At 47.5% G+C, this 24,342-nt stretch overlaps 3 protein-coding genes across 4 annotated transcripts in view; 1 reads left to right on the forward strand and 2 right to left on the reverse strand.

Annotated features, from left to right (window-relative positions):
- The window catches only part of LOC105920164 (echinoderm microtubule-associated protein-like 6), a 40,724-nt gene extending 37,707 nt beyond the window's left edge, over positions 1-3,017 (reverse strand). The window contains 1 exon segment of the mRNA XM_036137704.1: positions 1,748-3,017. Within this exon segment, the coding sequence (XP_035993597.1) occupies positions 1,748-1,944 (197 nt within the window). The 5' untranslated portion in view covers positions 1,945-3,017.
- A 4,791-nt stretch (positions 3,018-7,808) lies between these two features.
- Positions 7,809-10,485, forward strand: LOC118563248. The gene is made up of 3 exons (XM_036137705.1): positions 7,809-9,311; positions 9,408-9,443; positions 9,541-10,485. Exons 1-3 carry the CDS (start codon positions 7,825-7,827, stop codon positions 9,605-9,607), a joined length of 1,590 nt encoding a protein of 529 aa, XP_035993598.1. The 5' UTR covers positions 7,809-7,824; the 3' UTR covers positions 9,608-10,485.
- Positions 10,486-13,480: 2,995 nt separating this feature from the next.
- Positions 13,481-24,342, reverse strand: part of LOC105920174 (spectrin beta chain, non-erythrocytic 1) — a 37,567-nt gene continuing 26,705 nt past the window's right edge. For both annotated transcript variants that reach the window (XM_036137706.1, XM_036137707.1), the window contains 12 exons: positions 23,643-23,847; positions 23,193-23,567; positions 22,859-23,103; positions 20,963-21,101; positions 20,466-20,550; positions 19,549-19,745; positions 19,364-19,470; positions 17,569-17,620; positions 16,280-16,491; positions 16,031-16,204; positions 15,390-15,432; positions 13,481-15,197 (listed from right to left, as the gene is read on the reverse strand). In XM_036137706.1, the coding sequence (XP_035993599.1) occupies positions 14,973-15,197; positions 15,390-15,432; positions 16,031-16,204; positions 16,280-16,491; positions 17,569-17,620; positions 19,364-19,470; positions 19,549-19,745; positions 20,466-20,550; positions 20,963-21,101; positions 22,859-23,103; positions 23,193-23,567; positions 23,643-23,847 (2,059 nt within the window). In that variant the 3' untranslated portion in view covers positions 13,481-14,972. The remainder of the gene's footprint in view (positions 15,198-15,389; positions 15,433-16,030; positions 16,205-16,279; positions 16,492-17,568; positions 17,621-19,363; positions 19,471-19,548; positions 19,746-20,465; positions 20,551-20,962; positions 21,102-22,858; positions 23,104-23,192; positions 23,568-23,642; positions 23,848-24,342) is intronic.

The following is a 24,342-nucleotide window of genomic DNA, read 5'->3' on the forward strand; positions in this document are numbered from 1 at the left end:
TGTTTATTTTCTCTTCTGCAAGCACTTTCTGACTCTTCAGCTTCTGTTGAAGGACAGAAATCTGTCATATTTGTCTACTGCTCTGTTTTCATCTGAAGCAGCGAATTAACGTTTGAAAATCTAAACCTTAGCCTATCACTGATCACTATCAGACTGAAGAAAACATAAAACTCAGACTATCGGCAGGTTCTGAACTGACTACACAATGAGTTGGAAGGTCACTGTCTCTTCGGATCAGACCAGGTTTTCCCCAGAAAGTTCTCCAGTTATCAATGTAGCCCACGTCGTTTTCTGGACACCACCTAGACAACCAGCGGTTGAATGATGACATGCGGCTAAACATGTCATCACTGGTCAGATCAGGCAGGGGACCAGAGAAAATTACAGAGTCCGACATAGTTTTAGCAAACTCACAAACCGAAGCAACACCAACTTTAGTGACCTCCGATCGGCGTGATCGGGTGTCATTACCGCCAGCGTGAATAACAATCTTACTGTATTTACGCTTATCCTTAGCCAGCAGTTTTAGGTAAGATTCTATGTCGCCCGTTCTGGCCCCTGGTAGGCATTCAACTATGGTCCCTGGTTTCTTTAGTGCCACATTTCTTATTATGGAGCTGCCTATCACCAGGGTCGGCTTCTCAGTGGGTGTGTCGTTGAGAGGGGAAAGTCTGTTAGAAACGTGTAGAGGGGCGATGTGGTGGTGCAGCGGTAGAGCACGCACCAGTGTTCAGACGATCCAGTCCTGAAGGTGGCCTTCCCAGGACTGAGTCCCGGTCCATGGAGCTTTGCCCCATACCCCCTCCTCTCAACCTGAAAGCCTGACAGCTGTCAAAGAAAAGGGCCAGTAGCACCTAAACATCCTGAGAAACGTGGACAGGTTGGTGGTGACCCGTGGGCCGCGATCTTGGACTGGTGGCCTAGTGGTTAGAGCAGTGTGCCTGGGTGTGAGAATGGTGCGAGTACCCGGTTCAAATCCCACAGACTGCCATAATGGGTCTCTGAGCAAGACCGCTCCCCAGGCGCTATAAGCTGCCCACTTCTTCCACGTAGGCGTGTCACGCAGGTCAGTACGGACTGGGCAGAGCCCACAGAAGAGCTGTAAACATCTGTATTAGACGTAGCTGCAAGCATTCTCCAAAAACACAGGGAGGCAGTACGCAAATGGTTGAAGAGACGATTGACGTCACACACGGAAAATTGCTGCATGTAGCGTGAACGACCATGAAGAATAGTTATAGAAGAAGATGGTATGTACTCCTGTACAGAAAGATGTGACGAGTACAGGATGTCTGTAAAGCCCATGGGGGTCTTTGTTTAAATAACATCACCCAATCCTTGAACCCCCCCCCCCCCCCCAACTAGCTTCCCATCACTCCCAGCGTTGAATACAAAGTTTCCCTTTTCACCACCAGTCCGTCTGCAGCAACGCTCCGCCTTAAAGAACTGCTCAGAGACCAATGTGGTTCCAGTATGGTTCACTCATTCCTCCCAGCTGTAACCCCCCAGGACTAAACTGGCCCCCGGGGCGACCGGGCCTTCTGGGTTTGGGATAAGGTTGGGTCTAACACCCCCCACCACAGACTGCAGTTTCATGACAGGACTCTGCTCTATTTTTTGTCATTTTTATATTGTAGCGCTTTGAAACTGAAAAAGTACAAATTTAGTAAACATTTTTTTTTAATATTAGCTTATAGTGCTGTTAAGACAAATTTCCTCTACGGCCTTTTAGACCACACCTCCTCACCTGATGATGTCATCATTGTGGCCCAGGAAGAACTTCTGGGTGTGTTCCCGGGTGTTAAAGACCACGCCCACCCCGGCTACGAAGTACACCACCTCCTTCCCGGCGGTGTAGTACAGGTTGTTCCGGCACTGGTGGCCCCGGTAGCCGTGGATCCACTCCAGCCGCAGCTGGCAGCGCGGCGCCGTTTTATCCGACATCCCGGGTTCCTGCAGCCTTCAGCAAGTCCTTAGCACCTTCAGTCTCAGCCTGCCGCTGCTGCTATGGATGCTGGGAGCTGTAGTCCCTCTCTGTAGTTCTTTTAACTGAGCAACATCCAACTACACTTCCCATAATTCCATTCTGTAGCATCCTGATTGGAGCAAAACGAAACCCAGAAACGCTCATCAAATCCTCCCATTTAAAATCACCGTTCCTTTAGAGTCTGTGTGGTTCCTTCAGAACTTCCAGAGTTCCTTCAGAACCTTCCGGGTTCCCTGGAAGAAGCTGGTTCTGAGGCAAGAAGCTGTTTTGCATAGTTTCATATTCAGAAGGTCAAAGCTCACATTTATTACCTCTGCAAGGCTTTGGTGTGAAAGTAAAGGTTTGTCATATCAATAAACAATTAAGAGGTAATTTATATTCAGTATTTAAATGTAATTTCTGTCAATGTATTCATCATAAATCCAGATTTTTCAGGTAATCATGAAATAATATTTTATTATTACAATCCTGAGCAGCTATGTTTAAAGTGTCTGTCAGGTTTTCTATCTTTCTGGTGTGAACCCGGTTCTCATGAAACCCAGTTTAGACCTGCAGAACCAGTTCCTGCAGAACCAGGGTCCGGCTGGAGGTCGGAGTCCGTCAGCGGCTCTGTCAGCTGTTCCTGGATCAGTAATCCGGACAAGAGCATCCTCAGCGGACCGGATCAGCCCACTGGGTCCACTGGGTCTTGGTCCGGTCGAATCAGCGGTGGACACGAACCCGATCAGAATTTGCACATTTAATTCCAATGATTTAAGTCCGCAAAGGCTGGAATAAGAGAAAATCCCTGCGCCGTCTGTCCAGCCTGAAATCCGCAGATTACAGAACCAGAATCTGACCCAGTCGCTCCAAAGCGGCTCCGCGGCCCGAACCGAAAGGTGCCGCTGCAGCAGGCCGCCGGGCAGACTCCCCCTGCGGTGCCGACGGACCCGGAGAGCCCATTGGACCCGAAATCAGAAGCAAGGTGGAATATTAACGGGAGTCTCAGGCATCCCTGGCCGAGTCAAGCCGGAAACCAGCGAGCAGGTCTTCCTCTGGGGAATTTCAGAATAAAAGCCGCTGAAGCTTCCTAACCTGGCCGCCAAACATTATTATTAATTATTGTTGGAGCTATTTATTCTTGATTTCTTTATTCATTTGAATTTTTGTTAGATAGTTCTTAAATGTATATTTTTTGTATTATTTACAGTATTTATTTGCAGGTTAATAATTGTGGATTTTGTTTAATTTTTTGTTTTATTATTTATTTATTTATTTATTTTTTTTTCTTCTTATTCATTCTTTGAGTTAGACAGGAAGTCATGTGGGTTAGTCCACTTTTCTATAAGTATAGGGGCCTGGTAAAGGACCAGCAAGGCATTTGGGTTTGGGGCCTATGGTTTTTACCAGAGCAAGAGAGCAGAGTGTGATTGACAGAATGAGAACAAAGGAAAGTTTGAAGTCTGTAATTGTGGCTGAAAGGAAACACAAATAAACCTTTCTGAACAATCAACAAAGTTGGACATCACAGCTTCTTTTGCCTGCGTATGGAATCTGGACCCCATTGCCTCTTAGTGGCTGGAGGAACTTTTATTGAAAGTTTGGTTTGACAAACAATCGCCACTACAACAAGTAAAAACCTCCCCTTGGATCAAGTTAGAAACCAGCTCGTGGACCAAAAGGAATAATCCCTCATCAATGGACATGTTGGATTTATGGATCTCAAGGATTACCATCAAACAAAAGGTTTTGGATCATCTTTGTTGAAATCAAGCGACTTGCTGCGTCAGGCCTGGATTGACACGTCACTCATTCATCAAACTGGTACGTGGAAATATTGTTTAAGCTGTAAAGGAAAACGGTGAAACTATTGGAGTTTAAAGACATTATTTCACTGCAAAGACTGATGAGATGAGTTTCATGTGACAAGTTGACGCTTAATTGGATTAAGACGTGTGCCGACGCCCATCATGGAAATGTTTGTTCATACGAATCAACCTCTTTAAACAAAGAGACACGTTTGTGCTTTATCCTGTGGATTCCTTGTGGATTATGCTGTTGTTGAATGTTTGAAATAAGCAAAAGGATCGCTAAAAATGTCTGATGTAAAGAGCAAAGAAGATGACACTCAGATGCCGCAAGAGAAAAGAAACATCAAATTCACACAAAAGGGTTTGGAGTTTTACATAAAAACATGTCAAGAAAGCCGAAGTTTAAAGTGTAAGCAAGCTTCAAAATTTATGGAGAAAATCTCCGCATCAATGACGTCACGAGAAAATGTTAAAAAAGTGTCTTCTGACTTTGTCAAATTTATTAAATGCTATCAAGATGCAACCGATTTACATAAATCCTTTTTAAGCTTGCCATTACCAGAAGAAGAAGTGAAAAGACAAGCTGTGTATTTTCAGACCAAGTTGACGGCATTCTCTGATTTTATGGACAATGTAAAGGTTTGGTTGCATGAAGCAGGATATCCATATACTGAACAGAAAAATGTTGATGATGATCAGGTTGTTGCTGATCAGGATGAAATAAACCCGGAAGACAGTGTCTCTAATGTTTCAAGTGTAAAGCCACGTTCAAAAACATCTTCACAGCAGTCTCGGACTTCATCTACCTCCTCTGCACGCATTAAAGCCGCGGCTGAAAAGGCAGCGCTCATGGAGAGATTTGCCGCGTTGGACAAAAGACATCTGATCGAAACTCAAGAGGAAGAACTGCGAAAAGAAAAGGAAAAACTGAGAAGAGAAAAAGAAAAATTAGATTTGGAAACAGAGTTGGCAGCAACTAATGCAAAACTTAATGTTTTAAATATGAATTCAGTTGCTGGTTCTAAACAATCCGATGGCATGAACTCTTATTTTGACAGAGCCCAAGTAAAGGACAGGCCCCTGTTAAATCCTCGTGTTAATGAGTTTGTTCCGAATGAAAGAGCAAATCCTTCATCTGACGCTCCTGTCGTTAGACCTAAACAGAGGCAGAAACAATTTCAAAATGACCAGACGAGAGTAAAAGTTGATTTTTCAACTCGAGCAACACAGCAAACGCAATTTCCTTCTTTGACCGAGGACTGTCAGAATGACATGGTGAACATCATGCAAAGACAAAATGACATCACTGCCTTACTTGTAAAACAAAACTTATCGTCTGTTCTCCCATCCAGAAGCATCCCTGTGTTTGATGGGGACCCCCTGCAGTACAGATCATTTATGAATGCTTTTGAGAACGGAGTGGAAGCTAAAACTGACAACTCGAGTGACTGTTTGCACTTCTTAGAGCAGTTCACTAGGGGGCAGCCTAAAGATCTGGTGCATAGCTGTCAGCACTTACCTTCTGATCAAGGTTATTCTAAAGCCAAATATCTTCTTGAAGAACATTTTGGAAACGAAAATAAAATTGCTTCTGCATATATGGAGAAGATTATGAGTTGGACACCGATAAAAGGTGATGATGTGAAAAGTCTTCAATCATTCTCTCTTTTCCTTCAAGGTTGTTCGAATTTAACACAACAAATTGTTCACATGAAAGAGTTGGATTTACCTTTAAATATGAGAATGATCGTCATGAAACTCCCATACAAACTGAGGGAAAAATGGAGAGTTACGGCATTTGAGCTGCAGGAAAAAAATGGCCACAGACCGTTGTTCACTGATCTGGTTGCTTTCATAGTAAAAGAAGTAAAAGCAGCCTCAGATCCAGTGTTTGGCAACATCCAAGACCCACCAACTGTGAGCAACTCTAAAGCTTCAAGTTCCAGCAAGCAAAGGAAAAGAGGAAGCAGTTTTGCCACTAATGTCAGCACAATTCCAGAAGCCAGAACTCAGTCAACTGAAAACAAGACCAAGTCTACTGTTCTTCACAGCTGCTTGTTTTGTTTACAAAGAAATCATCTATTGGAAAACTGTATGCAGTTTAAAGCAAAAATGCATCGGGACAAGTTGACCTTCATTAAACAAAAGGGGATTTGTTTCGGTTGTCTGAAAGTTGGTCACACAAGCAAAGACTGCAGGAGTCGTTTGGATTGCAACGTGTGTCACCAAAATCATCCAGGGGTTCTTCACATTGAGCAAAAGGAGCCAGGAGCCTCTTCAGAACAAATCCAACAGACAACAAGGTCTCATGTCAACTTCTCAACTGCAACCACTCAGACATGTGGGCATATTGGGGCCGGTCATAATGATGATGCTGTTTTTTCTATTGTTGCAGTTAAAGTTAAAAGTCAAAAGAGCAACAAAGTTGTACAAACGTATGCATTTCTTGATCCAGGAAGTTCAGGTACGTTTTGTACAGAAACTCTGGCAAAAAGTCTGAACTTAAAGGGCAAAAGGACAAATGTTCTGCTGAGAACAATGAATCAAAATAAGATTGTTAATGTACAAGTTGTGTCTGGTTTGGAAATCTCTGAATTGAAAACAAATGACTTCATAGCATTGCCAGATGTTTTGACTCAAAGGACTATGCCAGTTTCTACACTGAATATTCCCCAGCAAAAGGACATTGATCAGTGGCCTCATCTTAAACCTGTACAGCTTCATAACATCAATGCAGATGTGGAGCTACTGATAGGAACTGATTCTTCAAATGTTTTAGAGCCCTGGGAGGTGATAAACAGTGTGGATGGTGGGCCTTATGCTGTAAAAACTAAAGTTGGCTGGGTCATAAATGGTCCTCTGCGCAGTGGAAACAGCAGAAATAAAAATATCTGCACTGCTGTAACAGCCAACAGGATCTCTGTGGAGTATCTTAAAGAAATGCTGGTCAATCAGTACAATCATGACTTTAATGAAAGATCATCAGAGGAGAAAACTGAAATGTCTAGAGAGGATTTGCATTTTATGAAGATTGTTAATAACTCAACAAAACTTGTTGGAAGTCATTATCATATTGACTTACCTTTCAGGAGTGAAAGTCCCAGCTTGCCAAATAACATCTGTGTTGCAGAGCAGCGCCTCCAGAGCCTCAGGAGGAGATTTGAAAAGGATGCTGAGTACAAGGAGGAATATACTGCATGTGTGAACAACATGCTGCAACAGGGATATGCTGAGGCTGTACCAGCAGATGAGCTACAGAAAGGTAATGGACAACTGTGGTACATTCCTCATCATGGAGTGCATCATCCCACAAAAGGCAAGTTAAGAGTTGTATTTGATTGTGGATCAACTTATAAAGGAGCATCACTGAACAGTCAGCTTCTGCAGGGACCTGACCTCACAAACTCTCTGGTTGGAGTTCTCATCAGATTTAGAAAAGAACCTGTTGCACTAATGGCTGACATCGATGCCATGTTTCACCAAGTGTATGTCTCTGAGAAACATGTCAACTTTCTCCGTTTCCTGTGGTGGAAAGATGGTGACACTTCAAAACCTGCACAGGAGTTCAGGATGTTGGTTCATTTATTTGGAGCAGTGTCTTCACCAAGCTGTGCAAATTATGCTCTGCAAAGAACTGCTGATGATAACGTACAACAGTTTCCAGCTGAAGTGGTTGATGCAATCAAAAATAACTTTTATGTGGATGACTGTTTAAAATCTGTTCCCACAGAAGAGGATGCAGTGCACATGGTGAAGAGTCTGACAGAGCTTTGCTCTAAAGGAGGATTCATGCTTTCAAAGTGGGTAAGCAACAGCCGCACAGTGCTCATGTCAATCCCAGAGGAAAGGAGAGCAAAAGAAATTAAAAGTCTGGACTTGGATAAAGATCAACTTCCAGTTGAGAGAGTACTGGGTTTACAGTGGAGCATTGAAACTGATGAGTTCAAGTTCAGAACATCTGTGCAGGACCGCCCACACACCAGAAGGGGCATTTTGTCTGTAGTTAGCTCGCTGTATGATCCTTTGGGAATCCTGGCTCCCTTCAGTATGCCAGCTAAACTGTTACTGCAAGATCTTTGTCGACAGAATTTGAAGTGGGATGAAGTTATTCCCCATTCTCTTTCTAGGAAGTGGCTTGATTGGCTGGAGGATCTCCAGCTGATATCCAGCTTTAAAGTAGACCGTTGCATCAAACCAAGCTGCATTAGAAAACCAGACAAAGCACAACTTCATCATTTCTCTGACGCAAGTCAAGATGGCTATGGAACAGTGTCATATTTAAAACTGGAAAACAATAACATTTCACATGTTGCTTTTATTCTAGGAAAAGCAAGAGTTGCTCCTATGAAGCAAACAACAATCCCCAGGTTGGAACTGACAGCTGCTGTTCTTGCTGTCCGAGTGAATAAACTGTTGCAAAAGGAGCTGCAAATACAGTTGGAAAAACCTGTTTTCTGGACTGATAGTACAACGGTACTAAAATACATCTCCAGTGAAACCAGAAGATTTCACACATTTGTTGCAAACAGAATCTCTGTCATCCGAGAAGCAACAGACGTGAATCAGTGGAGATATGTTTCCTCCAAGGAGAATCCTGCAGATGATGCATCCAGAGGTATGAGAGCTGAGGAGTTCCTCAAATGCAGGAGGTGGATACATGGGCCTGAATTTCTCCACAGATCAGAAGAGGAATGGCCTAAACTGGATGTGGATCACCATGCAATTTCTGCAGATGATCCAGAGGTCAAAAGGGACCTAACAGTGAGTGTTATTGTGAATGAATCACAAAATGCTACAAACTATCTGATTCATTATTTTTCATCTTGGACAAAGCTTAAAACCTCTGTTGCCTGGTTTTTAAAGCTGAAGAACATCTTGATGTTGTTGCAACAGAAAAGGAAAAAGTTTGCTGCTGCAGATCTGAATAACAATAATCCAGGAAATCAAAAGAAAGAATTGGAAAAGCAGATGGAAAGGTTCAAGACCACTCTGAAGAAAGAAAATCTGACTCCTGAAGACTTGGCCAAGGCAGAACTATCTATTGTTCGGTTTGCACAACAGCAGAAATTTACAACTGAAATTGCTTTAATCAACAGTGGGCTTAAAGCAGTATCCATGAGAAGTTCTCTATACAAACTTGACCCAGTATTGGATGCTGGGGTCCTCAGAGTGGGTGGCAGGTTGAGTAAAACAGCCATGCCTGTTGAAGCAAAGCATCCTGTAATTTTGACAAAGGATATGTATGTATCTATCCTGATTTTACGCCATATTCATCAACAGTTGGGACATGCAGGAAGAGCTCATATGCTGTCAAGATTACAACAAAAATACTGGATAATAAATGCTAATTCAGCTGCCCGAAAAATCATCTCTCATTGTGTTGTTTGCAAACGTAACAGAGGAAAGTTTGTTGAACAAAAGATGGCAGATCTGCCAGAAGAAAGAGTTCTGCCAGCCACCGCTCCTTTCACAAATGTTGGAGTGGATTACTTTGGTCCTGTAAGTGTTAAAAGAGGACGAAGTCTCCTGAAAAGGTATGGAGTTCTGTTCACTTGTTTTACCAGCCGTGCAGTACATCTGGAAATTGCTTACACCCTCAATACAGATTCCTGTATAAATGCAATCCGCAGGTTTATCTGTAGAAGAGGCCCAGTTTCAACCATCAGGTCTGATAATGCCACAAATTTTGTTGGGGCAAATCGAGAGTTGAAAGAGAGTTTGGCTGAACTGAACCATGCTAAAATTCAAAATGCTTTTGTGCAGGACGGAATCAAATGGAACTTTAACATCCCAGCAGCCTCTCACCAAGGTGGAGTTTGGGAGCGTCTGATTCGTTCCATAAGAAGTATTTTAGTCTCAGTTCTTAAAGAACAAGTTTTGGATGATGAAGGGCTTCAAACAGTCTTTTGTGAAGTTGAAGCTATATTAAACGACAGACCCATTACTAAAGTTTCAGATGACTCAAATGATCTTGAGGCACTCACCCCCAATCACTTGTTGTTGATGAAAAACAAACCAGTTTTGCCACCAGGATTGTTCAATCAAAAGGATCTTTATGTCAGGAAAAGGTGGAAACAGACTCTACAGCTCCAAGAGGATCATGGATGATGGCCAAAGTTTTGACTGTAAACCAGGACGGACAGGGCTTGGTGCGTTCCGTGCAGTTGCAAACCAAGACCAGTTTGTTGGAAAGACCTGTGACCAAACTTCTGTTGCTACTGGAAGCATCACCCTGAGGAATTGAGGACATGTTTGAAGGAATAGCTCCTTTTCCTTTTAAAGTAATTGTGACAGTATTCACAATTAGGGGCCGGGGTGTTGGAGCTATTTATTCTTGATTTCTTTATTCATTTGAATTTTTGTTAGATAGTTCTTAAATGTATATTTTTTGTATTATTTACAGTATTTATTTGCAGGTTAATAATTGTGGATTTTGTTTAATTTTTTGTTTTATTATTTATTTATTTATTTATTTTATTTTTTCTTCTTATTCATTCTTTGAGTTAGACAGGAAGTCATGTGGGTTAGTCCACTTTTCTATAAGTATAGGGGCCTGGTAAAGGACCAGCAAGGCATTTGGGTTTGGGGCCTATGGTTTTTACCAGAGCAAGAGAGCAGAGTGTGATTGACAGAATGAGAACAAAGGAAAGTTTGAAGTCTGTAATTGTGGCTGAAAGGAAACACAAATAAACCTTTCTGAACAATCAACAAAGTTGGACATCACAGCTTCTTTTGCCTGCGTATGGAATCTGGACCCCATTGCCTCTTAGTGGCTGGAGGAACTTTTATTGAAAGTTTGGTTTGACAAACAATCGCCACTACAATTATTATTAATTATTATTATTATTATTATTATTATTATTATTATTATTATTATTATTATTATTACTACTGATTGAATCAAGGGACTCCATTTTCTTCCATTTTCCTCCTATTTGAAGGGAGTTCTGAGGTTCTGGTTCCATCTCTGGTTCCAGTGGCCCACTTCCCTTCAGTCCTGCTCCCCCATCGTTTAGTAACCTGGGTGAGCGTTTGAATCCTTGGCCTCTCCAAACCACACCTCCTTTAACCTCCATCCACCTGGGAAGCTTTTTTTTTTTTTGGTATTATGAGGATTTATCTTTGGTGACCACCTCCCACTTCCGGTCTGACTGGCGCCACCTGTGCGCGCTTCCAGCTCAGGTGCGGTTTTAGCGCAGCGGGGGATCTGAATCAGCTCTGCGCGGTGAATTCTGGGAGCTATAGTGTTTTGTGAGCTGTGAGACGCTGCGCACACCTTGGACCTTTACTGGTTCCGGTTCTGCTGGTATGCCTTCTTGTCAGTACAGGTCCAGCTGAGCCGAACTGGTGGTTTGATGGGAATGGTTCCTGAGGGCTGTTTGACAAAAGCAGAATTTCCTACTGAGAGCGTCCTGGCTCCATGCGTCCAGCCAGGTGTCAGTGGTCCAGGTAAATGTCTGCAGCTTTTTCCAGACCATGAGGTCGAGCCCAGATTAACTGATGCTCCGATGGAGGAGCTGCTGGAGGCGCTTCTGCTGAAAAGCAGCAGCATCTGTAGATGGAGGCTGATGAGGAATGAAGGAAACGCTGCTGCTGCTTTAGAGAAGACGTGTTGGAGCTCCTTCTATGGCCGACAGGTGTTCCACCATTTCCTCTCACCTGTGAAATCCTGTGACTCTAGAGGGCGCTGTTTCGCTGACCCTCCATAACTCCTGAGAGAAAAGTAGTTGAAGGATGAAAGCTTTTCAGGAGACGCTTTGCTCACCTGCTGTCAGATTTTAAAAAGTGGCGTTAATGATTAATACAGATATTGTTTGCTTTAAAAAAACATACTGAATCTGAAATAAACTGACAGAAGTTGATGTCAGATACCTGATATGAAACAAACTGTGGCGTCTCTGCATTTGGGGCCAGTGGAGCTCCACCAGATGGCGCTGTGGAGCTCTATGTTCACAATAATCAGTGGGACAGGATCGTTTTTTATAGAGTAATATATATATATATATATATAAAAAAAGACAGGTTCTCTTACCAATAAAATTCAGTTGTAAACATTTGTGTCTATATATCTAAGTCTGGCAGAAAACTCACAGCTCAGTAGCTAAATCCTCGTCTTGTTATCGGGGCCGACCCACCAACGTTTGTTTAAACAATGAACATCTGAAATCGCAGTGAGCATGCCCAGTACGCTCTCAGTGACGGCTGTGGGGCACAAATCCTACGGCCCCAAGCTCAGATCGTCCAATCAGAATGCTGGAAATGCAGACGATACAATTACGTTCTGCCAGCTAGCGTACGACCATCTAGTGTTGGTTGTCTTTGCTGTCTCACTAAAGGATTGATGAACAATATGAGTGAGTGTATTTGTAATTTTATGTATAAAAGTTAAATCACATTTAGCTTATATAAAATAGCTGCTGTGAGCCTCTTCCTGCTCCTAGCGGTCTCTCACAGGCAGCTGCTGCCTCGTCCTGAAACCCGCCTGCAGTCAGAGCAGAGAGGAGAGCCTCTCTGTTTCCACATTGCAAACGTATCCCACCCTGGATTACAAAGCAGGTTGAATATAATGTTTTGAATCCCTGCATGCAATGGTCTATTAAAGCCTTTCTGTTAAACTTAGAATATCCAGCCCACATGGATAATTATAAAGGTAATGATGGTATAGGCTTCCATCATAATGTTAAAATAATAGTACTTGACTTAATACCAATAGCCAAATTAAATATTTCATTAGCAAGCTAAATATTCAGGTTGTGCTGGGGGGATGTGGTGGAGCTGTGGAGAGGAGAATAAAGGGGACATGAACCAGGATGACCCAGAAGGAACGAATGAGGACGATGATGAAGATGGCATTCACCCTCATCCCCAGTTATCATGACTAGGCGGTCATAACTGGGGATGACTCGACATCCACAAAGTGTGGAAGCGGGCTGCGACCAGACTAGCCATCGTGTGGCCTGCATCGCACGGTGATATGTGGGATATATTTTGTGAATTATTCCTTTGGTGACATTTAGACATTTTAATCTCCTTTTTTTTAAATTATTTTTTCTTCCTTTTGTAGGTTTCGCTCTGAGCCAATCAGGTGTGAGCATCAGCTTCTGATCTTTTCATTTTTAAACAGACACGAATCGTCAAAACGTTCCAGCTCAAACCAAGTAATTTACTATCAATACCATCTTTAGAAAATATTTTACTTATAACAAACGTGAATGCAATGACATTTTAATTTAATGTTAATTTTAACTGAATTGTCATCTGTTCATATTTCTATGTTTTACATTAAGATTTTTAATCACGTTTATTTTTCACCATTTCTTTTACTTTCTATTGTAAAACAGCTAAACTTAATTACATTTAATTTCTTTAGCTTTTAATGTACAAAAAATAAAACGACTCAAGCAACTGTGGAAGGGTAATAACTGAAAAGCTAAATATTGCAAATAAAAGCAACAGTAAAACAAAAGAAATCCCTGAAAATGTATAAAGCTTGAAGAAAATATTCAGTTAAACTGAAAAAAAAAACCCACTTCAACTTTGAAGCTTCCCCAAGAAAGAAATTCAAGAAAAAAGGCTGAATTATTGATAAAATGTTTAATATCCGAAAGAAAAGTCACAATAAAATAAGTTATACGGGAAAAAATAAAACATGAAGGAAAATAAGTTTCAGTGTTTTGAGGAATTTAATTGAGAAAGTAAAAAATAGAATAAAATCAGAGAACTTTATTGTGAATTAAAACAACTTAAAAAAAGGAAATATGTTTTTGAGTGAATTCAACAAAATGTGATGAAATGACATCACAGAACAGGAAGTGAGGTCATAGTTTAAAAGCTTTAATGAGTTGGCAGCTTTAACAGGTGCAGCTTCATACATGAGAAAAGCTTTAAATAGGTCAATCCTAGTGATGCAGCTCGGATTGTGCAGAACCACGAACTTCCATACATGTTCGCTACATTACGGATACGCTGACGCAGAGCGAGCGACGGAACCAAAGAAGAAGAAGCTTGCGGGTCAGGTGAGCTTACGTGATGCATGCAGGTGAACATCTTTACACTCAACATAAAAGATTAACTCGGAAGCCGTAAAAAGTTGGTCCAGTTTCTCAGCAACGTCCCTTCAGAACCGAGGAAAAAACAAAAATACAAAAATAAGTTCAGGAAAATCAGAACCAGGAAGGCCAAGTGCTCCTTTTGTCAGCATTAACCAAAAACAACAACCAATCAGAGGCCGGCAGAAAGAGGCGCGGCTCTGACCAATCAGAGAGCAGAGCGGCGCCTCTCCGACCGCGAGAAGAAACAAACGACAACAGAACAGAATCAGAAACATTCAGAACCGACAACATGGGCCGACGGCGGTGAAACTTTCAGTTCCCCAGAACCTCATCAGTTATCCACCTCTCCAATTGGTCGGTCACTGTGACATCACCAGTGACATCAGCAGCAGCAGCAGTTGCTCATTGGTTGCTAAAGTTTAGTAAACATGGTTCTGATTTGTCTGATCAGTGGACCTGGAATAATTCCTATTGTTCAGAGTGTTCTGCTGTGTTCTGCTGCTGAGATGGTTTCAGAACCAGTTTTAGATCCCAGTGTTTGATCGGGTCTCAGATAGAACCAGATTCTGAGCCCAGACTCAGATTAGTTTCACAGCAAAAGCAGTTTTATATTCCAGCCACTGCTTGGTTCTGCAGCAGAACCAGTTTTACATCCGAGTTTGGATCAGCTCTGCAGCAGAACCATTTTTAGGTTCTGGTCTGGGATCAATTCTGCAAGAACCAGTTTTTAGATCTACATTGGGTCCTGCATCAGAATCGTTTTTTGTCCTGCTGTTAGATCAGGTTTACAAAAAACTGTGTGGATCTTGGTCTGGCGTCGGTTCTGCAGCAGAACCAAAGCTGGACATTTCTCTGGGACTAGTTCTGCTAGAGCCAATTCTGGATCTCACTTTGGGATCCAGAAGGTGTTCTGCAGGAAGTCCTGGATCCCAGTCACGGGTCGGTTCTGTAGCAGAGGTGAACAGCTGAGGAAGTGATGTCAGACTTAATGACGGTATCGGGGAAGTTCTGGATGTGCAGTTTGGATCTCATTAAAGCTGACGGAACCTGAATATGGATCGGCGCTCCAAAGCGGGTCAGGATGCGTTTTGCTTTGGAGCGCCGGGTCCAGTTCCACCAGCGCGCCGCCTCGTGGCTCTTCTTCTACTGCTTCTTCTTGCTAAACAGGCTGAAGCGCTTCTCCTTCTCCTTCTCCTTGTCCTTCTCTCTCTTCCCGGGACTGGACTCGGTGGTGAGCGACACGGTGGCCGGTAGCGTCTGAGCGCGCCCCGTGGATGGAGTGCCGGGGTTGCTGCCCTGGAGGTCCGGGCGCTCGGCGGCGGCGGTGGCGGCGTTCAGGATGGCCTGGATCCAGGTGCTCATCTCCTCCTGCAGGGGGCGACGGAGGACAGGAAACATGTTCACACCACATGAAAGCAGATCTGGATATTTATCTGAACGGTCAACTCTGGTGGAAGTTCACGAGAAGCTGTCGGTTAAAATCTGCTCTGAAGATGGCTGGTTGGATTTTTTTTTGTTTCGGACACTTCCTGTTTTACTTCAGGGAAACGGGAAACTCACTTCATCTTTGGCTTGGAACAGGAACTCATTTCCATCGGAGACTCTGGAAGAAAAGAAGAATAGCAAGGACAGTTCAGATCGATGGAGGAAGTTGGTTCGTTTGGACCTTCCGGTTCTGATGGTCAGTTAGTGGGCTCTGACCCGTTCAGTCGGGCAGAACAGCGTTTACTCTCTGAACGACCAATAAGAGCCCAGCTCACCGTCTGTGGGTCATATTAGCGTTAAACTGCAACCGGTTTAAACCGGTTTGTGCCTGTTTCAGTTAGTTTGAACTGAACAGGCACAAACCGGTTTAAACCGGTTCTAGGGCAAGGTCAATACATTTTTAGAGCTGCATTCATACAGAAGATCGTTCAACGATCATTTTTCACAGGAGAACAAAGGAGCTAAGACAACAAGTAAGACATTAATATACATTTAAAGAACACTACAGAATTTAGCATCGTATCTAAACGTTAAAACTCACATTTAAGCAAATAAAGCGTGGAAAGGTTTCAATTGGTTCTGAACTGAGTTGTGTCTTGACTGAAGCTAGCGTTAGCTAGTTCTGTTAGAACGTTTATGGACCGAACATCACAGAGACCGCAGACTACCGGCTGTTACTGGTTCTGGTCTGGGCCCGGTTCTGGTCTCATCCTCACCGGAGCTTGAAGACGTGTTTCTTCTTCTTGTAGTCGGAGGCGACGTCACAGGCGGCGTCCTTCAGGCTGACGGGCAGCTCGCCGTGGTACGGCACGCCCTGACCCGCCGCCTTGCTGTCCTTGTAGAAGCCCACTTCCTGGTTGCTGATGACGCAGTACACATTGTGCCAGGACCTGCCAATCAGGGAGCAGCAGGGGTCAGGTGATGTGCCGTCAGAGGGCGGAGCCAGACAGCCAGACAGGTCTCACCTGTTGGAGGCCTTCTTGTTGTGCCCCTCCCACTCGTGTTTGCGGTGCAGGAAGCCTTCGAGCAGCGAGGGTGAGTCCTGGTTCTTGGTGGGCAGAGTGGACGACTGGCTGTTTTTAGCCTTCCTGGCCGAGGTCGGCGAGTGGGCGGGGCTTGGCTCCTTGGAGCTGCGCTCAACAATCCCGTTGACCAGAGTCCCGCCATCCACAGCATCCTGCCAGTTCAGATCGGATCAATCAGAAGGGAACGGATTTTAAAACAGATAAAAAAGTTTGTAGTGATTATATTAAATATATTTCATTTTAAAGCAGCACCATGTCAGTTCTGACTCAACTATTAGCTTAGTTTGAGATATATTAAAGGAGTTTCCTGGTCAATATTCAGCCCTTGTTGCTCGCCTATGTAACTTGAGAGGGTCATGTGACCTAGAGCAGCGCTTTAGGTCACATGACCCATTCTAGGTTACCCTGAGCTCAGACTGACGTAACAACAGAACAGAACCGATATGACAGGAAGCTGTTTCATTTGGCAGCGGTGCAGTGCTGCCAGCGGCCACCAGGTGGCTAAAAGTTACACGGTGCTGCTTTAATAAAGTTAAAGTAGCTTAAAATCTGTAATTTTATTCTGATTTAAACTGCTGGAAGAAAACTGTCGCTTCATGCATGCTCAGTATGAGGGATTGCTGCAAAGCCATCAACAATGCAGACGACTGTCCACTGTGGCTCTACGCTCTTTCAGGAGGAGTGAATGCTGCTTGGAGAGACTTGATGCAACCTGCTGGGTTTCCTTAGAGAGGAAACTTTCTCACCAACCTGGAGGATCTGATGGAAGCTGACTTTGGAAAGAGCCTTGAGGTGACATGTTTCATGAATTGGCGCTATATAAATAAAATTGAATTGAATTGAATAGAACCTGATCAGAGCTGGGCCGGTTCTGGTTTAGGGTTTGAAAATGGAAACAAGAACCAGAGGAAAGGGTGTAACAATACACCAACATGGACTGATACTGTTCGGTTCAGAACACGCGTGTACCACACAGGTGGCTGTTCTGAACCAGAACCTATGCAGAACTTTAATGTGTGGAACTAAGTGTTCTACTCTACGTTTCAGCAGGACATTTTAAAAAGGGACACCAGTACCAGGTTCTGCCTCATAATTAGCTTTCAGTGAGAGAACTCTGGAACGAGAATGTTTGGGCTCTTATTCTGAAGAGCCATTTTGTTTCTGTGAAGTAATACAGCGCCCCCTGCAGACCGACCTGAGGCAAAGCAACCAGGAGGAGTAGCACTGACCTGAGGGGAGTCCTGGTCCTGATCCGACGGGAGTCCGTTGTGGTTAATGGCGCTGGAGGAGAAAGACACACGAAGGGCTTAAAGTTCGTTAACAGTAAGGAGAACGAGAGACACGCGTCCACAGGGTCTGCTTGTCCTCGTTAGCTGCTATGACTGAGCTCATTATTTCTGCTATTTATTACTGATCCCCCACCTGCAGCAGCAGAACCAGCAGCAGAACCAGCAGCAGAACCAGCAACAGAACCAGCAGCAGGCACAAAATGACACATAAGAGAGAGATGATGGTTCCACCTTTTACCGAGGAACCCTGTCAGGAACGGTTCTCTGACGCTGAGTGCTGGAAGAACGACGTCGGATCAGAATAAATCTGGAGCTGGGAGCATCAGAACCTTCTGGTGCCCTCACATGTAGCTCTGTACCTGTCGACCATGCTTTCTGTAGAAGGTCCGACAGGTTAAACAGAACCTTCAGGTCCAGAGGTGAATAAGTCTGTCTGCACTCTGGGCTCTGATTGGACAGAAAACAGGAAGTCCTATAGGACTTAGGAAGGTAACAGAAACACCTACTGGACCTGTGGAGATGAGGCTGTGGCCAAATCCAAATGGTTCTGAATATTTCACCGGGTCAGAACCATCGTCACTCTCTAAGCTGAACACGGGTCAACCCGGGGCAGCAGGTCTAGAGACGTGTGCAGAACATCCAGCAGATGTGATGAAGCGTCAGGAAAAGCTGTTGCTTCATCACATTAGAACCTTCGTCTACGGTGCTAACAGATGACTGGACCATGCAGGGTTCTCCATTACGCACTGCAACATCTGGACTGTAGCAGAACTTTTGTCAAGAAGGTTTGTCTTGACTCGAGTTTTGAATCCAATCAGTTACTTCGACTGCAGTCGTGTCTTGATGACATCAAACGCTTCTTCTAGTCAGAGTGGCTCATGTTACCCTGAGCTACCTCTATAGTTATGCTGCTATAGGCTTAGGCTGCTGGAGGACATCAGGGTATATTTCTCTCTCTCTGCTGAGTTTTCCTACTGCTCTCCATTCTGCATTGTTTGTTGTTATTTCAACTTTTTGTTCTCTTTAATTTTTCTCTTCATAGAAGGTACACCTGGTCTGGCGTTCTGGTAGCCAGACCAGGTGTACCTATCTGGGAGATATCGCCGATAAGAAGACTGTAAATAATGAAAAGTACAGAGAATGAATGGGAACTAATTATCTGACTCACTGGTTCTTTAGACCTACAAGCAAGAACCCCTAAAGTCCAGAACCATCTGCGAATTGCAAAGAACCCGTCCTGAAGGCTGAGCTAAGGAGGTATGAACTGGTCTGGGTTCATCACTGAGGTCCAGTGTTAATGTTGGAAACCACAGGCTGTGATGGAACCATAGAAGAAGTGTTCATCAGAACCAGGCTGTCTCTGAAGTGGATCCTCTGCTTTACTGTCTGGTTTATCTGATTTAGAGAGCTCTGCTCAGCTTGTGATGTTTTTAAAGGTTCTATGGAAATAAATGTGGAACAACTGTCATTATGGAATGACACCAAGAGGGGAACCTCAGATGTTTCAGAACCAGCTGGACTTCTTCCCTCCCTTCTAAAGGGGACTGGATAGCAAGGAATCGGGTCCAGTTACTTTGTGTTGAAACCTTCAGCTTTGCCTCCACATGGAGCTGTAAAGCAGCCCAGACTTTCAGAACCAGGTTCCTCAGAGAACCTGGTTCTGGAGAACCAGGTTCTCTAAGGAACCGAGCCCCCTGATGTGACCCGGTCCCTGTCTGTGTTTTAGGAAGTTCACCTCTGCTGCTGAGCGTCGTCCTGTTGGACCAGAGCCGGCTCAGGGGTCGGAGGCTTCCTCCTCCTCTCCTCCTCCTCCTGCTGCCTCCTCACCTCCAGCAGCTCCAGCTGGAAAACAGGACAACCCGTCACCATCATCAGAACCCCCCCCCCACCGTCTCCCCCCGCCTCACCTCGCCTGCTCACCGTGGTCAGCCTCTCCAGGGCGGAGAAGCGCTCCTCCCAGGTGGCGGCGGACTTCTCGAAAGCCTCGTGGCGCTTGATGAGCTTCTCCACCTCGTCCACGCTCTGCCCCATCTCCCTGCTGGACAGGTAGGGCTCCTGGCCCAGCAGCCAGGCCTCGGCCACGCCCGCGTCCCGGGAGAACTGGTGCACCTCCAGGACTGAGGAGGAGGAGGAGGAGGATTAGAGCGGCAACCTGATTGGTTGGTATCAGTGTTGTAGTCAAGTCACTATGCCTCGAGTCTGAGTCCAGGTTCGAGTCACCAGTGTTCAAGTCCGAGTCAAGTCCAAGTCATTAAAAAAAAAATCTGAGTCGAGTCCGAGTCGAGTCACTATTGACGTGTGATGTATGACATGAATCAGTAACATTCCATTGCACTAATAACTCTTTCGCTGTAGTTACCCTGGTTTTACTCGGTAAAACTACCGCTTTTTCCAAGTCTAAGACGTCTCCTAACCATGGTTTTTAAACATTGTTGTTATGGAACGCGCAACAGCGACTCGAGGTACGCTGATAGGCCGCATATGAAGGATGTTAAAGCCGCAAGCGGCGTCGATCGGCCCTCGCAGCCAAGCGCACTCCGGCCTATTGGCCACCGCCGCGCCATTTAGATATTAAAATCATACACCAAATAATATTCTAATGACATATTAAAATTATAGCCTAATGATATAAAAAAAAGTTGAGTCTTTTTCTCAATTTCCAAGTCAGAATGATCTGAATGTAGGAGTCCGAGTCCAAGTTCGAGTCATCAGTGCTCAAGTCCAAGTCAAGTCACGAGTCTCTAAATTTAGCTAATGACTCGGACTCGAGTTTGAGTCTCGGACTCAAGTACTACAACACTGGTTGGTATGGAGGCTAAACAGGAAGTGCATCTTACTGAGGCGGAGCCACTCCCAGCGGTCCTCCCACTTATCGATCATCTCCTTCCTTTTGTCGGTGAGCTGCAGCAGCTTCTCCTTGATCTGAGCCACAGGGAAGAGAACGGCGGTGAGTCCAGGAGCTGCCAGGAGCTGCCAGGCAGAGCCATAAAAACTATTCACACCCTGACAAATCTCCTCTGGTCATCATTTTTGGTAAAATTATCAAGAAACCTAATAATCTTTATTGTCAAAGCAACATACATCCCAGTGACTCTCTGGGAACATGGAGTCTGTGGGAGTTGAACTAGGAACCTCACAGCGCCCTGCTCTCTGACCCCCCCCTGACAGAACCTGTCAGGGAGCATGAAGTCTGAAGAACAGACGAGGAACAGCGTCTCTGCCAGCCTGGAACGGTTCTGGCTGCAGACGTCAGACTTGGCCGGGTTCTGCCCAGTAACCGTCAGCAGGTCCACTTCTGAACGGCCTAGTTAAAGTCCGGATGCAGTGAGCTCACCTCCTCAGAAGCAAAGTGCTTGCGGGCCAGCAGCGCCTTGCCCAGCTCGATGCAGGCGGTGAAGCTGTCGTTGCGGGCGTCGATCTCCGCCTTGATGCCCTGATGGTTGTTCATCAGCAGCTCCACCGACGACACGTCTCTGGAACCACAGAGACCTCCATCAGTCTGACTGCAGAGAACGTCCTGCAGAGGACGTCCTGCAGAGGACGTCCTGCAGCGGGCGTCCTGCAGAGGGCGTCCTGCAGCGGGCGTCCTGCAGAGGGCGTCCTGCAGCAGGCGTCCTGCAGCGGGCGTCCTGCAGCAGGCGTCCTGCAGAGGGCGTCCTGCAGCAGGCGTCCTGCAGAGGGCGTCCTGCAGAGGGCGTCCTGCAGCAGGCGTCCTGCAGCGGGCGTCCTGCAGCAGGCGTCCTGCAGAGGGCGTCCTGCAGCAGGCGTCCTGCAGAGGGCGTCCTGCAGAGGGCGTCCTGCAGCGGGCGTCCTGCAGAGGGCGTCCTGCAGAGGGCGTCCTGCAGCAGACGTCCTGCAGCAGACGTCCTGCAGCGGGCGTCCTGCAGAGGACGTCCTGCAGCGGGCGTCCTGCAGAGGGCGTCCTGCAGAGGGCGTCCTGCAGAGGGCGTCCTGCAGCAGACGTCCTGCAGCAGACGTCCTGCAGCGGGCGTCCTGCAGAGGACGTCCTGCAGAGGGCGTCCTGCAGCAGACGTCCTGCAGCAGACGTCCTGCAGCAGACGTCCTGCAGCGGGCGTCCTGCAGAGGACGTCCTGCAGAGGGCGTCCTGCAGAGGATGTCCTGCAGCGGGCGTCCTGCAGAGGGCGTCCTGCAGAGGGCGTCCTGCAGCGGGCGTCCTGCAGAGGGCGTCCTGCAGCAGACGTCCTGCAGCGGGCGTCCTGCAGAGGACGTCCTGCAGAGGGCGTCCTGCAGAGGACGTCTGCTGCAGACGTCCTGCAGCAGACGTCCTGCAGCAGACGTCCTGCAGCGGGCGTCCTGCAGAGGACGTCCTGCAGAGGGCGTCCTGCAGAGGACGTCCTGCAGCGGGCGTCCTGCAGAGGGCGTCCTGCAGAGGGCGTCCTGCAGCAGACGTCCTGCAGCAGACGTCCTGCAGCGGGCGTCCTGCAGAGGACGTCCTGCAGAGGGCGTCCTGCAGCAGACGTCCTGCAGCGGGCGTCCTGCAGAGGGCGTCCTGCAGAGGGCGTCCTGCAGCAGACGTCCTGCAGCAGACGTCCTGCAGCAGGCGTCCTGCAGCGGGCGTCCTGCAGAGGGCGTCCTGCAGCAGGCGTCCTGCAGCGGGCGTCCTGCAGCAGGCGTCCTGCAGAGGGCGTCCTGCAGCAGGCGTCCTGCAGAGGGCGTCCTGCAGAGGGCGTCCTGCAGAGGGCGTCCTGCAGCGGGCATCCTGCAGAGGGCGTCCTGCAGAGGGCGTCCTGCAGCAGACGTCCTGCAGCAGACGTCCTGCAGCAGACGTCCTGCAGCGGCCGTCCTGCAGAGGGCGTCCTGCAGAGGGCGTCCTGCAGAGGGCGTCCTGCAGCAGACGTCCTGCAGAGGGCGTCCTGCAGAGGGCGTCCTGCAGAGGGCGTCCTGCAGAGGGCGTCCTGCAGCAGGCGTCCTGCAGCAGACGTCCTGCAGCAGACGTCCTGCAGAGGGCGTCCTGCAGAGGGCGTCCTGCAGTAGGCGTCCTGCAGAGGGCGTCCTGCAGAGGGCGTCCTGCAGCGGGCGTCCTGCAGAGGGCGTCCTGCAGAGGGCGTCCTGCAGCAGACGTCCTGCAGCAGGCGTCCTGCAGCAGACGTCTTGCAGCAGGCGTCCTGCAGAGGGCGTCCTGCAGCAGGCGTCCTGCAGCAGACGTCTTGCAGCAGGGCGTCCTGCAGCGGACGTCCTGCAGCGGGCGTCCTGCAGAGGGCGGGCCTACCTGGGGTTCTCCTGGGCTTCGATGAGCCGGATCACGTCGTCCATCCAGAGCATCAGGTCCCGCACCATGCTGAAGAACCTGAACTTGTCTCCGGTGTCGAGGAGGCGGATCCTGCGTCCGTCGCAGGCCTCCAGCAGGCTCCTCCAGGCTTCCAGCACCTCGCCCTCCCGCCGCTGGATGTCGTCGGCTTTGTCTCCGGCGTACGCCGACTGCAGGCGAGCGGCGTCCTCCTGGAGCGTCCTCACCTGCAGGTCAGAAAGCCGGTGACTCTCCTCCGACTGAAGGTGGGCGGAGCTCTGCTCAGCAGACGTCTGCAGGTCTACGGCGGTCTCACCTGCGTTCCCAGCGCCTGGATGTCATGTTCGAAGGTGTTGTGCATCCTCTGCAGCGTCTCCACCGTGTTCTGATCCCGGCCCACCTCCTCCGGCAGCTTCTTCTGCTTGTCTGCGATGCGTCCCAGGATCTCCTTGGCGTCGTGGTAGAACTTGTGGAGCTCGAAGGAGGCGGCGAGGATCTGTGTCCGCGTGTCGATGAGCTCCAGCAGGTCCGCCCAGGCCTCGTTCAGGCCGTCCTTCCACTCCGCCACGGTGGCCGCGTCGCCGTGGCCGGCGTTTATCAGCTCATCCGCCAGCCGGTTCACGCCGTCCACCCGCTCCTGCCCGATGTTCCCCGTGTCCCGCGCAAACTCCCGGAATCGTTCCTGCAGCATCTGAAAGCACAGGCCGTCGGTGAGCTCCACCTGAAGCAGCAGAACCGGAGCAGGTGCGGCTCTCCGGCCTCCTACCGTCACGTGTTCGTAGTCCTGGCCCAGCTCGTGCGACCCGGCCACCACCTCCCGCTCAGCGATCCACTGCTCCAGGTCGTCCACCTCCCTGTTGAGCTGGAAGAGGCGGAGCCTCTCGTCCAGCTTGCCTCGCCTCTCCTCAGACAGGTCCTTCAGGCCGGCGTACAGCTTGTCCACCTGGGACTGCCGCATGCTGATGCGCTCGCTGCCAGACACAGAGATACAGGAAGTCACTACAGAACGCTGCTGAGGAGCATACCTGCATACCTGCCCTGGAACCTGGCAGCTTTCTCTTTTCATTACTGTTAAAGCTTCAGGTAAAACCTGCCGGCGGCTGTATTAATCAGTCTGACCCAGGCTCCCACTCACTCAGGTGTTTCACCCTTCACTGGAGCACCTGCTGCCTGCAGCCTGTGATGAGCTAGCAGAGCACCTGAGCTCCCTGCACACACCTGTCGCTGCACACACCTGAGCTCCCTGCACACACCTGTCGCTGCACACACCTGAGCTCCCTGCACACACCTGTCGCTGCACACACCTGAGCTCCTTGCGCACACCTGAGCTCCCTGCGCACACCTGTCGCTGCGCACACCTGTCGCTGCGCACACCTGTCGCTCCCTGCGCACACCTGTCGCTGCACACGCCTGTCGCTGCACACACCTGATCTCCCTGCACACACCTGGAGCTCTCTCCACACACC

This window comes from Fundulus heteroclitus, chromosome 5 (assembly GCF_011125445.2).
Source record: "Fundulus heteroclitus isolate FHET01 chromosome 5, MU-UCD_Fhet_4.1, whole genome shotgun sequence".
NCBI lineage: Eukaryota > Metazoa > Chordata > Actinopteri > Cyprinodontiformes > Fundulidae > Fundulus > Fundulus heteroclitus.

What these genes read in the sequence shown, in the direction of transcription:
- LOC118563248 (XM_036137705.1), top strand. Translation starts at nt 7,825, where the DNA reads ATGCCAGCTAAACTGTTACTGCAAGATCTTTGTCGACAGAATTTGAAG. An exon ending in GGACGAAGTCTCCTGAAAAG is followed by an intron (nt 9,312 to 9,407) that starts GTATGGAGTTCT and finishes TGCAATCCGCAG; the next exon opens with GTTTATCTGTAGAAGAGGCC. An exon ending in GGCCCAGTTTCAACCATCAG is followed by an intron (nt 9,444 to 9,540) that starts GTCTGATAATGC and finishes GCTTTTGTGCAG; the next exon opens with GACGGAATCAAATGGAACTT.